The following is a 14,950-nucleotide window of genomic DNA, read 5'->3' as shown; positions in this document are numbered from 1 at the left end:
ACTATGATCTATGATATTTACACTGCGCGGTATCGATCATGTAACTTTTCCCCTACGGCCTTAAAGATCGTATTACACTACGGGTTGTGGGCTCGATTGCGGTTGGGGTTACGGTTATCAATTGCGGATTAACCAATCAGCCGGAAAGCTGCTTTGCTCCGATTGGTCAATCCGCAGCTATCAATTGTAACCCCAACCGCAACCAAACTTGCAACCCGTAGTGTAAAGCGGTATTTATATATAATTATGCCATGTCTGTTTACGAACAGTCCAAGCGCGCATGGGTCTGTTCGGTTTCTCTATGCGCAGTAAGAGTGATGGGAAAAAGGGAACCGAGCCAATGCGCTCATGCGATATGCTACGTTTTATGCGGTTCATGCGTGAAACGGAACGCACCCTTTATACGTCTATGGCTGTGGTCGGGAAGACGCTAGAAATTCTTCGAAGCGTTTGATTGACCAATCAAGGACAGAGAGTAAAAATTTCTTTATTCTGATTGGTTAATGTAATGCGGTGTCTGCAATAGAGATTTTAAGCTTTAAGAAATTGACCAATCATAGTCAAGTATGAGAAGAATACTCGACTGTGATTGGTCAATTTCTTAAGGCTTAGGGCTTAACATCTCTATTGTAGACGCCGCATGATGCTTCGAAGCATCTCTAGGTCTTCCCGACCGCAGCCCATAATAAAACCACACGACAGTGTTGTTCTCAGGGACGCTTTTTTCGCGCATGCGCAGTGCAGTGGTAGAGAAATCCAGCGACGGCGTATATAGTTAGTATGTAGTGTGCACACAAGGACAATTAGGTGCGAAAGTTTTGGCGGGTACCAGAGGAGGCTAAGCATAGGCTAGATAAATAATAATAAATAGATATTATTTTTTTATTAGTATGGAGGATAAAAACAAAAAAGGAGCTATTAAGAAAGAAAGACGTTTTGTTAATGCGTGGCTAGATGAAGATAATTTTAAAGGATGGTTGGCTCCCCATCCAACTTTTTGCAATTTATGCAATACTACCATTAGATGTAGCAAAACAAATTTAATACGGAATTCGCAAAGGGCCAAACATATAGAACAAGTAAATCTTCAAAGCCCCGATCATAATAATAACAATGGTCTGCATAGTGATAAAGTTAAACGCGCGGAAATAAAATTAGAGCAGCATTTTTTTCGGAACATAATATTGCTTTTTATATTGCGGATCATTTAATTCCTTTATTTTTAACATTATCTATATAGAGGTTCCATAGCACCCTTTTTCTTATAAACGTGACACATGCCTGTGTGACAAGGCCACATTTAATGCGCATGCGCGAAAAAAGCATCCCCGAGAACAACACTGCCACACGACCACACGCCACACGATAGCCTCTTACTTCCGTTATAGCCTTCGTCGAGTACGGTCGTGAGTTGTGACACGTTAGTGTGTCCTTTGTTTGAACCTTGATTTTTGGACTTTCTTTTCTTCTAAGAGAATTTTCGTTATTGTTAACGTCTTTGTATTTAACGCTACTTATATGTTAGATTCTGGCCGTATTGATCTTCGTTCAAGAACAGGAGCCAGGAGCCATTCAAACAAAGAAGAAGAAGAAGCGAGACACGTAACTGGGAAACCACATACGAGAGAAAGATCCGCTAACTTCAACGACGACAATGATGCCTAGAAAGAATACGGCGTCCTCCGCGACAACCGTCCCATCCTCCGCGATAACTGCTGCATCCTCCACGACAACCACCGCCTCATCATCGTGGAGTATCATCCAATCGCCGCCGAACACGTTGACGCCGATCGTCGATCGATGGCCAGACAATCTCAATGGTCGTCCAGAATCTTATATCGAAACGATGCGTTATCTCGAATCGGAGAACTCGCGGTTCGAGCTCAATATCAAATGCTTGCGGGGTGATAACGAAGATCTCAAGAACAAGTAAGTAATACTAGGTAATTATTTACTATAACGGACCCAGCTCCAATCACGTTGATCTTGATATATGTTGTCAAGGACTTAATCCTGAATAACTTTTTCTTATAACTTAATCGGCGGTCTCTTATAATTTTTGAGATATTTAAAGTTTAAGTTGGATTCGAAACGAAAATTTGGTTTAAGTTATACGACGTAATCCACACCAAATTTTTGTTTTAAATAAGAAATAGGTTTGGGTTAGGTTATATCTTTCGGAAGTGGCGCCCTCCAGTAGGGGAGGGGGCGGAACCCACTGTATCCATGCATATACTTTACAATGCAAAACGAAGTTCAGCCCAGAATTGTTGTGTGAATGGGAAAGTGTACGCGTGAATGTAGTGGGTTTCGTCCCCCCTGCGGGGGGACTCCACTTCCGGAGGATATAACCTAACCCAAACCTATTTCTGATTTAAAACTAGACCCTCATACAGGAGTTCACACAAAACATAGAACGCATATGGCGTGATATTCGAAGTGGAATACCAAAATATGGAACTCGTGATTATCATTACATACATTATTTGGCTGAGTTTATATTTAAACGTAAATATCAATATTGTGAACGAATACGTAAATTGTTTGAAATAATGGCAACATTGTATCCCTTAGATGAAAACAGTATATTTGCAACTGTAGAATAAATAAAATTTTTGATCCCTATGTGGGGACTGATTTTTTCTAATATTATATTAATTATTTAAAGACCTTGTTTCACATTTAAATCAGGGTTCTGATGCAGATGGACCTCGTTTCTTGCATGGAAATTACAAACTTATGTAAAAATTAATATTTTATTTTTCAAACTTTATTTGTTAATAACTTTTTAATAAACAATGACCGCCGATTAAGTTATAAGGAAAAGTTACTCAGGATTATGTCCTTGACAACATATATCAAGGTCAACGTGATTGGAGCTGGGTCCGTTATAGTAAATAATTACCCTAGAATGTGAATTTCTATACAGAAATAACTCGATGTAAGAATTTTTATTCCGTTTTGTGCTTAAGCGTGAATTGGGTCGCTTGTTGGATGTACGATAGATGTGTACCGTTATTTAATGAAAATAAGTGCATTGCAGTAGTAACGTTCGGATTTCAATGCTATAGAGCCTATAAACAATAAATGTATTCGTATTGGAGATAGTTATTCTACTAACGGAAATAAATGATTTTTGTTTGTGATTTAATGAGTATGACTAACATTTTTATTTAACGTATGTTTTCTAGATTGGAGAAGAAAACAAAGAATTTGCAGATAGCAGAACAAAATGCAATGATACATGAAAAATGCTCCAGTGATTTGCAATCGTTGGCGAAATGCAAGACACTTACGGAGATAGAAAGTTGTTCAAAGCAATTGAAAGCATTACTCCCTTTGAAACATCTGGTGAAGGAGCGAGTCGATTTGGCAAACATTATCATATCACGTGTCTTGTGCGTATCGTGGAAAAGCCCTATAAAGGGAAGCATATTTCTGCCGCAAATGGCAGCATATATGCAAACACAGAGACAGCTGGACTTTAGCGATATTATTCATCAGGCATTGAAGGAGGTTTTGTGCATGTTTTCGAGAGGTGAGGATCCTTTGATAGACATGTCATCTGGTTGTGAAGACAGTTCGAATAGTCAAGCGAGTCCTTCGTTAAGTTTTGTGGGGGCTTCTTCATCTTGTCAATTACCGATGATACAAATACCAGGCGACAACTCATCAGAACCGAAAAGTTTTACTTATTTATTAGATTGTTATTCAAGAATTGCAATTGAAGAAAAAAATCATGGAAAGGTATGCACATACACACACACATCTTCAAAATTAAACAAGATTTTATTAAACTAATTCGTTTTTATATATTTTATAGCAATCCTGCGTACCTCCTCTTTCCGATGTACTGACAAGTTTGAAAACGCAATGTGTTCAGTATTCCAGCCTCGTTCTACAAGGGTTAATCGGCATTTGCCAACCTGCTATTATATCTCATTGCACTATCCATTTTTTCTATCGGATATTATCGCAGAACTTACCTCGGGGCTATCTTCGCGAGCTCATGGCTAGGACACACACGAATTCGAACGTGTTCGATAAAATTTTCACTCCCATCTTGAAAGGCCTATATAACGCGATACAGTATGCGAGCTTACACAGTAATACGCAAAGGAGACCGATGGAGGCGCTATGCGAATTGATAGAGATTCGCTGTGGACCAAACAACAATATACACCCGATTTGTCGTTTGATAACGATTCAAGCTCAATTCTTGCCTGATGTTATGTCATCAGCAGCCGGAAGAGAGCTCTCAAGAACCTCACTCCTGGGACCGTTTCTCTCGGCATTGGTATCTGCCAAAATGCAATCGAAACTGCTGGAGGGAATCTTCAATAAAAATCCTGTCACGAACAAATTGATGACTCAAACGCTGCAGCTAGGATTGGAGAATACCAGAATGTTGTTGCACAATATATTTGATACGATACTCGCGAATAGCAGCTGCCGCGATGCCACTCTTGCGTACTTGGCGGCGTTTCTACGTCACAACGAAAAACGCGCGCAAATACAGATGGAGGACGGTCCCTCCTTGGCCGGAGATGGATTTATGTTGAATCTACTATCGATTTTGCAAATGCTCTCTGTGAAGATCAAGTTGGATACTGTAGACCCGCTATATCCATTTCATCCTTCCAATTTCGTCGAGATAAAGAACGATACAAGACTGAAACTCACTTTGCAAGAGGTTGCGGAATGGCAGAAACATTTGGATAGCACACATAAATGGACGGAACCGAACTTTCCGACACAATGTTGGTTCCTCACGCTATATTGTCATCACATCGCACTGTTACCGGCGTTGCAAAACTATCGGAGAAAATTGTATGCCTTAGAGAATTTACAAAAAATGCTCGATGAACTGCAAGCTACAGAATTTCAATGGGAAGATGGTCCTTTAGCGGAGCACAATAAAGATTTGATCAAACAATGCAAGCAACAATTGAAGCAACTGGTTACATTCAAATTATGTGCAGAGGTAGGATGGGCTCTGATAGGGCCCATCTTTTTGAGAAGATGCTTACGCTTTTATATATCAGTCGCCGAATTTTTGCTGAGTCTTCTAACGCAGACTGCTCCGGATAATTCTCTTCCCGAATTTCCGTTGCCTCAAGAAGTTATGTGCAAATTCACCGCATTACCAGAATGGTACATAGAAGACATAATGGAATTCTTGCTATTCACATTCGAGTAAGTTTTTACTAAATTATCAAATCTTACAAATTATACATAATGCTTATCTGGAGGTTATTAACAATTACAACTGCATTGTTTTATTTGCAGATTCTGCCCAACGTGGTTTGATATAGATATATCGCCGCTTATCACTTTGTTACTTGTCGTCGTATGTACGCCACATTGTATACGAAATCCGCATCTTATTGCAAAAATCATCAAGGTTCTTTATAAGATTCAGGTAGGAGTTTATACACGAGAAACAGAAACTTTTGGCCACAAATTCATGGCACACTCTATATCCAAGACATTTCTGGCATCGTATCTCCTGAAGTTTTATACCGACGTTGAAATCATTAACATTAATTCCGAATTTGAGGATAAGTTTACAGTATGTTATCACATAAGTGTGATCTTAAATTCGTTGTGGCATAGCCCGATACATCGAGCGTCTATTGTCAATGAGAGTAATAACGGCAAGCACTTTGTCAAGTTTATCAATATATTGATGAACGATATCATCTTTCTGCTTGAGGAGGTTCTGGAACATCTAAATTATATACTCGAGTTGGAGGAATTTACTATCCCATGGAATGCTATTTCGCAGGAACAACAACAATGGATAATGACACAGCTGGCGGAGAACGAGGAAAAAGTGAGATTCTCTCTTAAATTAGTCAAGGAAATAGTTGCTATGTTTCATTATTTAACGGTCGACATTAAGGAACCGTTTCTACGACCAGAATTAGTTGGACGATTGTGTGCCATGCTGAATTTCAATTTGCAACAGTTCTGCGGACCTAAGTATAAAAATTTGAGAAAACTGAAAGAATATGGATGGCAACCGAAGAAGTTATTTAGTCAATTGATTGATATATATTTACATCTTGACTGTGATAATTTTGTGGCTGCTTTAGCCAGTGATGAAGTGAGTATCTTTTATAATATATCATATACATATATTACATATATATATAAATTCATTTTTGCAGCATTTGTTTTGTAACGAGTTATTCACCGACGCTGCGAATGAATTAGAGAGATCCGGCATTAAAACTATGACAGAAATTGAGAGTTTCGTAGCTCTCGCTGAGCGTGCGGCGATAATCGCAAGAGACAATCGCGCGCGTGGCGATGTTCCTGAGGAATTTCGGGATCCATTGATGGACACTCTTATGGAGGATCCAGTCAAGCTACCATCTGGTATTGTTGTGGACAAAGCAGTTATCATTAGACATTTATTCAACAGTGCCACGGATCCTTTCAATCGGCAGCCGCTTAGCGAAGAAATGCTCGTGCCATGTAAGTAATACATGCATTGTTCATATTTTTCTCTTTTTTAATAAAGTCAACTTTCTAAATAGTTTAGTCTAAATATTGGTAACATTTCATAATAATGCATTTTCATATACATAAATATATTAGAAAAATTTGATGTGTCATAGATAATATAGTTTTTGACCGTCTTTTAAAGTCTATCATTTTGAAATTTTTTAATATCTTGTGCCGATTTTAAAATATGTATATAAACTATCGTAAGTTTTTTTATCCATGTAGAAATATATCCCAAATTAATATTTATTTTGAAATTGCAGTGCCCGAGTTGAAAGAAAGAATAACAATATGGAAACAACAAAAGAAATACTGTTAAAGTGACAAGAATTATGTACATAGAAATAAGAAAGGAAAGGAAAGAAAAAGGAAGAAAAAGATAAGCATTATAAATGTTTATATATATACGTATGTATGTATATATCTATGTAAAATAATGTAACACAATAAACATACAGCAATATATTATGAATAATAAAAATAATATTCATTTGTTCTCTCTCTTTTGAGGATTTCTGGTGTGAGTGGCTAATAGTAATATGAAGCTATCAAAATTTAGAAAAAGAAAACATTTCTTATGTTTATATTGCTTGGAAAATCAAATAAATAGATCTGGCTAAAAAAAATGAAGTATCACAAAATAATATGATTTTTAACGTCTTCATAATTGTTGTAATTTAATATTTTCCATAATTTATGACAAAAGTTTTTGATCGTGAATATAAAATTAATTTCATAAAATTAAAAAAAAAACTAAAACAGGAAGATTTTAAGTTAGGTAAAAGTATTTTGGTTTCAATTTTGATTTTAAGTTAGATAAGTAAGATTTAAATTTTAAATCATCAAATGATTATTATGGTTTTATCAGTAAAATGTAAAAATTTTTGTCCCTGGCAATGCATTTTTCTTGTCAAATTTGTCAATAAGTGCTACAATATGCGATTTTTTATAAAAATCAATACAAAAATTTTAAACTTGAATCAATGAAAAATTACGATGATCCATCCAACGATCGTATCAATGTTTAATAACTTTTCTTTTGTTAAATTATTAATCTCGTTGGAAAATCGTTAAATTAATAAAATATCTTATGTATGTGTCAATTTTATCAGTTCTATCATTTTTTTCGGTATAATGCAGTTGATAATATTGAAATATTATGATAAGATCAATTCAGTCGTTTAGAAAATTCTTTCAAATGCAAAATGCAAATAAACATTTTGGATTTATATAAATATAATGTATAATAAATTTAATAATGCGAATAGGAGCGTAATTTGTGCAGATAGTATTCTTTCGCAAGTATTTTAGTCGTAAACTAACATTGTATAGTGTTACAATTATTTCGATTAAATCGATAATTGTCGTTTCATTAAGTGTAAAATAATAATAACGCAATTCACACATTACTTAGTAAATTTAAATGGAATTTATAAAATAAATGATATAATACATCGATCGTTTATTCGTGAGTCAAAATAACTCACTCCGAATGTACAAACCGGGTAAGAAAGATGCAGTTATATATATTTTTCTCATATCGGCTATTTCATTCTCTTTCTTTATTGTTTGATGATTATGTAATAAGATATTTAATTTCCGCTCAGAAAAAGAGAAAAAGAATATAACAATAATAACAAAGTGTGATCGCATAATAAATACATTTTCGGAGAATCTAATATATAATTTATTTTTTCTCTCCAGTTTATAATGAAATATATTCATGCTAATATTGATCGAACTTTGTTGTTTTTATTGTATTGTATATTCGATTTTATAGAATGAAAGAGAAAAAAATATATAGTTGTTTATCGCTATGCGGCGCGTTATTCACTATCTATACCTGTAATTAAGTGTTTGTCATGAGTGTATATAAAGCCCGCAAAATCCCGCTAATAATATTGTAATATATCTATTTTTGTCAGTTCAATTTTTGACACGATTCCCATACAGTGAATTTGGATATTAAACTGATTTTTGGAAAATCAGGCAAATAAAACTGTTCGATTTTCACTTATTCGGACAGTTTCTGTCCGAAAAAATCTTTAATATAATAAATTAAATTATTTAAATTTACATATGTGTTTTAATATATTAATATATGTTATTATTGTATATTAATACCGTAATTGGTTGGAAAAAAATTTTTATAAGTTATTTTTTAGAGGTATTCTCACAAAGTGAATTGCTTCTAACATAAGTACTTAGCTAGTTAATTTTATTGATTTTATATTTAGTTTTTATTTTTTATTTTTTAGGTTTTTTATTTTTTTAGAATTGTTTTGTAGAATAAAATTATTTTTTAATTTTTTATTTTTTATGGGAAAATTATTTTTCAGTTTTTTATATTTTATGAGAAAATTATTTTTCAAGGGTATATATTTTCACAGGGTGAAAATATATACCCTTGAAAAATAATTTCAAGGTTTCTTATGAAATCATATTTCGCTACACAAGTTCGTAATCTGTATTTTTGTGTGAATGAATCAGATTCAATTTGCAATTCTTATTAATTATTATCTTGCATTTCTTATTTTTAATTTAAGCAAAGAATTATTTAACTTGACGCACGCGTTATGATCTTTCTGAAGTGCAATTTAATTCCATTATCTGCGGCCGTGAAGGTTGATCGTGGATCTAGAAAACTCTTGTTGTTTTCGGTTTGCCACACTTCGTAATCGCGCAGAAGCAACGCCAAAACAACTTTAGCGTGTAATTGGCCCACTTTCATTCCTGTGAATCGATAAAAGATTGATTTTGATGCTAAAACGGTTATAAAATCATAATCAGAATTTTAGTATGTTATCAGATATCGAACCAAAATTCAAATGACAATGAGTGTCTCTTTAATTTTCTTTCTAAAAAAGCCCAAATAAAAAGAGAAATTTTGAAAGAAACAACGTGTCATTAGACTAAAATAATCATAAAATATCCAAGCTTATATATTTTTCTTGAAAATAATATAACGAATTGATCATGTATGTTCAAATTTTTTCATTTCTTTATCTTGAATTATCTTTTTACCGGTTATATGCTGATTTAGTAAATAAATCTATTATATGTATTATATAATTAGTTATATATTTTTAGAATTAACTACTATATACTCTACATTATCATTCCTACCTACGCACATTCTGGGACCAATTCCGAACGGCATATAGGCGTCAGTGATATGATTATTTTCGTTGAATCTATCAGGGTTGTATACTTCGGGTTTATCCCAGAACCTGGCATCTGCTCCCAGTCCGTATAAAGAGACATATATCGGCGTACCTTTCTCGATAACGATATCGGTGTTAGGAATCTGGAATTTTATATTTTTATTAATATTTAATTATACTTATTAATGGACATTAAATTTTTATGACAGTAAATTTGTTAAGGAACAAAACTACTTCAGTTATATAATTTTCTGTTCAAGTTTTCAATATATCCAAAATCTTCAAGTACATAAAAATTTCTTATATAATAGATTATCATATTGTTTAAAAACTTTTCATATTCTTCAAAAAAATTAGAACGCTTGAAAACTCTTTGAGAACTTTTCATCCAACGTTATTCAAATTATGATATACTCCGGATCGGATTAAATATTCTGCGACATCACAATTAGACTTTTGAAATTTTTATAATCAACTTTCAGATTTACTTTGTAATCTTCACGAGTGTATCTGTCGATTGTGGACACGGGCGGATGCAGTCTTAAAGTCTCGGCTATCGTCTGATCGAGATACTTCATATCTTGAAACGCTTCGTATGTCCAGCCGTGCTTGTCAATTGCTCGGATAATATCCTGCCTGGCCAGCTTCTGATTCTTGGAATGTTTCGCCAGTTCCAATAGGGTGAAGGACATGCAGATAGAACTCGACTCAAAGCCCGAGAAGAAAGTACCGGACTGATACAGTAAATTTTCACCCTCAAATTCTGTGGTAAATATTTAGTCTTTATTATTTTTTTATTACTCATTATTTTCATTATCACATTTACACGACTACTTTATTAATGAACTTTAATATTATAAAAATATATAAATATAAAAATATCATATACAAAAATTATACCAAGAATTAAGATATATCATGTAAGAATATATTAAAACGTAGAGATGATAAATCACATATAAATAATACAATAGAAAATTAATAATAAATAATAATAAAATATTGTTAAAATTATAAATCTCAGGATTATCAAACAATATGAAAAGTACATTGATTACATCGATGCAGCTTTGACTTTTTTATAATAAGACATTCGAATATTTTCAGATAAAAACGTGGTAATAAAATAAATCACAATTCAAAGCTATACTTACTATAATCGGGATTCTGCTTGCCATGCTTTAACCGGAGTAGCGAGTCGATAAAGTCGCCTCGTTTCTCACCGGTTTTTTCACGATCTTCCATAGCGTTCCAAAAGACTTCTGTTACAAACGAGGAATTTGCAAGAATTCTCGTACCAATTAGTTCTATCAGTTGAGGCATAAAGAACACAGTAACAAGGGCGACCATCCTCCTGAATCCGTGGAAGAATTCGTAAACTAAAATCAAGTTATTACAAATCCTCAAATTATTACAAATAAATGGATGTTTAGAATTTTTCGTCGCTATTAGAATTTCAGTCGATGATATAGATGTCAAAGTAAAAATGGATCAAATAAATAATAATTTTTCAAAAATTCGTTAAGCCAATTAGTTTGGTTTTTTAAAGTTTTGAAACATTTTATATATTTTTTACTTTCTTTATTCATTAAGATTAAATTATAAATTTAAATAAATTATATATATATATATATATCATAAATTTTTTTATATCCGTAACATAATATTATTTAATAGAATTTCCATTTTTTTCGTAGCATCATATAACTGACAATGTTACGAATTGTTTTTATACTTAATACGTATCACATAATAAACGATATTACCTTTACTTGACTTGGTCTGCTTTTGCTATTAACTAGATTTTATTAATATAATATATATATATATATATATATATATATATATATATATATATATATATATTGTTAAATTCAAAAAGGATACCTTGGGTTGAGAATTCCTCATTCGGATAGTGGAAGGTGTCTATTTTGGTACCGAGGGCAATCGAAGCAATCAAATCGGTCGTATACTTGTAACTGAGTTCTTGGGCATCCACCAGCTTCACGTTGTCGTGATCCGCCGGATAATGTTTGAGATAATCCATCATTGGATCTCCGATCTCCATCATCAGCGGGAACATCTGTCTTAGCTTGCTTCTGGTTAACGTGGGTGTGATCTTGGTTCGTACGTATTTCCAGATCGGATTCTTCAGACCGAACAGATTCTTCATGCCGATACTGTCCTTCTGTTTCGATCCGGCAAAATAGCGATCGCAGAAATTATGGAAGTCGCAAATCATAAATTGCTTTATAATATCCGGATCGCGCAATAATAGGCACGGTTTGTGGAAAATGTAGAAGCCGATGAAGGGCGCGTTTGTACGGGCTGCTTTATGCAGCTGACCAATGTGCCATCCTGGCGCGGTACGAAACAGAACGGCATTTTTGAAATTGCCGAAGATTAAATCGCTCGTGAGAGATTCAACGCCGCGTCGTTTCCAATAGCTTAGTTTATATCTGAACGATAGAGATAGATAATAGAGTATGAATATATATTATATAAGCACTAATATATATATATATATATATATATATATATATATATATATATATATATATGTGTGTGAATATAAAGTGATAAGAATTACTGTATCTAAATTTCGCAATAAAAATATCTATAAACGCAAGCGCTAATAAATATACAATTGGAGATTTAATAGGTCTCGGAATAAGATTTGATATAGCTACAATTATTAAATACATATTTAACTAATAAATTAAGATTAATTAATTGAATTTAAAAAAGTTAACAACTATTATTTAATGTAATATTTTTAATATTATTTTTAATTCCTAATTTTTTCACATTTTTTTCTACTAACCTGGCGTATATCCAGAACAGTATTATTATTATGACAATGAACGTAATACTGATCAGCATGATGTATTTGTATCACTATACTTTACACTGAAAGAAATATCACGATTCTTATGAGACAAACGTTTTCATGCAATCAATTTGCTTGAATTTGTGATATGTCGTAGTTCTTGTATCTCTAATCAAAGATCTCAAGTTACAGAAAACTTTCGTGGCCAGTTTCTGAACGGGTGTACAAAAAGTGAATATCTTCTTTGAAAATGCGCATTTTTTTCGAAATATTAAGAAATTCCGACACTTTTTGTACACCCATATAATTCAGAAACTGGCCGTAGAAGTTTTCTGTAACTTTTGATCAGAGACACAAAAACTACAACATATCACAAATTCAAACAAATTAATTAAAAACGTTTCTCTCATAAGAATCATACGTTATCCTTTTCTTGAAGATTGTCTTTAGCGGATTCTTGATTATTCTTTTATAATTAATAATCAGTAAGACACTCAGCGAGATTAATAGACTATCTATTCTTGCGATAGACTTACGATTGAAGATATAGGAATCGTTGAGGAAATCAATCGTAGAAGAGTAGGGATAATTGAAGAAAATTCCAGAGATAAACGTAAGATCAATACGTCTATTAGATTTTGGAGCCATTTAGTCTAAAACAACATCTAGAAATATATAAATTAGATGCCATGTAATTTTGTGCCATTGAATTTTTTAGACACTATTAAAACTTAATACACACTACTAATGCACACAATAGTAGTGCATTGTTTATGAAACATTCTTTGGCGATCACTTTTCGACATCTAATTAAACCTCTAAATGTTAACGTAATATGCATGTAATATCATAAGAAAAACAGAAAAAAATTTTCTTGTTGGAAAAACAATCTCATAAAACGTATTTTTGGTCATACACTAGTATTCACTTTCTAGATATAGTATATCTAGACCGAGTGTTGAGGAGTGGGAACCGAGGTGCACGTAGAAAAGGACATACTCTGTTTCGTGCTGCTTACATTCTCTCTCGCTCGCACGTAGCATGACGAAAGAGAGCTCTATATGCTATGTGCGAGCGAGAGAGAACACAAGGAACACGAAACAGAGTATGTCCTTTTCTACATGAATTTTTATCCCCGCTCATTAAATAAAGGCAAACGCTCGGTCTTAATATACTACATGATTCACTTCACATCATCAAGATCATTTTTTTGTCAATATATTATATAAGTCTGGAGATTGACGAAGTTTATGACTATATCTAATGAGAGAAAAAGCATATCGTACGTCTGTTTTGTTTTGAAACCTGTTGAGCGTATAATTATATATGATAATCGGTATTAATTAATTCTTGATAAACATATTATACAATACTTTTACGGAAAAGTCGCTAGTGATTGATTTTGCTGCGTATTATTTATTCTATATATACTTATTCAAGTTTTTGTCATGAAGTATATATAAAGCCTGCAAAAGGCGAGTAATTAATAACTACATTTACATCAGTTTCATTTCTGATACGATTCATGAAAATTCAGATATTGAACTGATTTTTATAACATCGGACAGATAATGTCCGATCAGCGTGTCGAATAAATGAAAGTCATTCATTGTTGTCTACTTAAGATAAAATTAGGAATTAACTTTCGTATAAATAAAATCTTTAATTTCATGAATTAAATTATTTAGATTTATCTATTATATATTATACATTAATATGTTTTATATTATATATTAACACTATAATTGGTCTTATTTTTGACGTCAAAAAATTTCAGAAAATGAGATGTTTCCCATATAACAAAGTCGACTTTTTAAAGTCGACTATTTCCAGGATGAGTTTTGTCGACTTCAACTGTTGACTGTAAATCGACTTATTAGAGGCAACCCATTTCCGGGAAATTAAAAGTTTTCTTATATCCAATCGAAAATAATACATATTTTACGTGAATAATCAAATTCATTGGTCTACTCAAGGAAATATATTACTACGCGTGAAAATGTTTATTCTTTATCGAAAAAGAATTTTACGTGATCGATTTCAAAGACGACTTACAATCAACTTTCTGACTACACCATTTTGTATTCCGAATATATATATATATATAATCGAATAGGAAAGAAGCGCCAAGAGAGTCACGTGACTAGTTCTAATTTGCTATGTCAGCTAATCATATCGATCAGTCGAGTATTCTTCTCATACTTATTGTCGCTGATTTACACTATAGTTTTGTAACATTATTGTTATAATGGTATATAATTGCCGTGTAAAGATTCCATTACATCAAAGTTAACAGTAACATCGGTGCGAAACAGATACACGACAATGATACACATCCATTATGATGATCAATAGATTTTACGTCGATTGCCATTCAGACAACACGCATATATAAAGGATGTCATAAATATATCTTTTAGACATGCATCAATGTTATGAGCTA

General features: G+C 33.0%; 2 protein-coding genes across 7 annotated transcripts; one reads left to right on the top strand and one right to left on the bottom strand.

Moving 5' to 3' along the window:
• Positions 1-1,362: 1,362 nt before the first annotated feature.
• On the top strand, positions 1,363-6,986 carry LOC138938318 (ubiquitin conjugation factor E4 B-like). Of its 5 annotated transcripts, none has more exons than XM_070305213.1 (7): positions 1,367-1,420; positions 1,526-1,929; positions 3,192-3,747; positions 3,824-5,196; positions 5,290-6,109; positions 6,174-6,483; positions 6,777-6,986. In XM_070305213.1, exons 2-7 carry the CDS (start codon positions 1,655-1,657, stop codon positions 6,830-6,832), a joined length of 3,390 nt encoding a protein of 1,129 aa, XP_070161314.1. In that variant the 5' UTR covers positions 1,367-1,420; positions 1,526-1,654; the 3' UTR covers positions 6,833-6,986. The 5 variants fall into 5 exon arrangements, with proteins under 5 accessions (XP_070161318.1, XP_070161314.1, XP_070161317.1 ...); XM_070305216.1 differs by having other exon boundaries at positions 1,368-1,929; positions 5,290-5,422; positions 5,789-6,109; XM_070305214.1 differs by having other exon boundaries at positions 1,369-1,398.
• A 2,076-nt stretch (positions 6,987-9,062) lies between these two features.
• Positions 9,063-13,027, bottom strand: LOC138938323 (cytochrome P450 6k1-like). Of its 2 annotated transcripts, none has more exons than XM_070305221.1 (7): positions 12,929-13,027; positions 12,502-12,587; positions 11,565-12,136; positions 10,832-11,056; positions 10,166-10,440; positions 9,640-9,820; positions 9,063-9,246 (listed from the first exon to the last, which is right to left on the bottom strand). In XM_070305221.1, the coding sequence occupies exons 2-7, from the start codon at positions 12,558-12,560 to the stop codon at positions 9,071-9,073; spliced, it is 1,488 nt and encodes a 495-aa protein (XP_070161322.1). In that variant the 5' UTR covers positions 12,561-12,587; positions 12,929-13,027; the 3' UTR covers positions 9,063-9,070. The 2 variants fall into 2 exon arrangements, with proteins under 2 accessions (XP_070161322.1, XP_070161324.1); XM_070305223.1 differs by having other exon boundaries at positions 9,648-9,820.
• Between the last annotated feature and the right edge of the window lie 1,923 nt (positions 13,028-14,950).

The sequence above is a fragment of the Polyergus mexicanus genome, unplaced genomic scaffold (genome assembly GCF_030449975.1).
Source record: "Polyergus mexicanus isolate NDT 795.1 unplaced genomic scaffold, iyPolMexi1.0 SCAF_12, whole genome shotgun sequence".
In the NCBI taxonomy this organism is placed as follows: domain Eukaryota; kingdom Metazoa; phylum Arthropoda; class Insecta; order Hymenoptera; family Formicidae; genus Polyergus; species Polyergus mexicanus.
Note: the sequence above shows the minus strand (reverse complement) of the source record. Positions and strands in the feature narration are given on the sequence as shown.

Bases quoted from the DNA above. Each gene is read 5' to 3' on its own strand.
- LOC138938323 (XM_070305221.1), bottom strand. From the start codon at position 12,560: ATGCTGATCAGTATTACGTTCATTGTCATAATAATAATACTGTTCTGG. The intron at 11,057-11,564 runs GTATCCTTTTTG...ACTTGATTTTAG, and splicing joins TGAGGAATTCTCAACCCAAG to TTTACGAATTCTTCCACGGA. The intron at 9,247-9,639 runs GTAGGAATGATA...ATCGATTCACAG, and splicing joins TGGTCCCAGAATGTGCGTAG to GAATGAAAGTGGGCCAATTA.
- LOC138938318 (XM_070305213.1), top strand. From the start codon at position 1,655: ATGATGCCTAGAAAGAATACGGCGTCCTCCGCGACAACCGTCCCATCC. The intron at 1,930-3,191 runs GTAAGTAATACT...TATGTTTTCTAG, and splicing joins AACGAAGATCTCAAGAACAA to ATTGGAGAAGAAAACAAAGA. The intron at 3,748-3,823 runs GTATGCACATAC...TATATTTTATAG, and splicing joins AAGAAAAAAATCATGGAAAG to CAATCCTGCGTACCTCCTCT.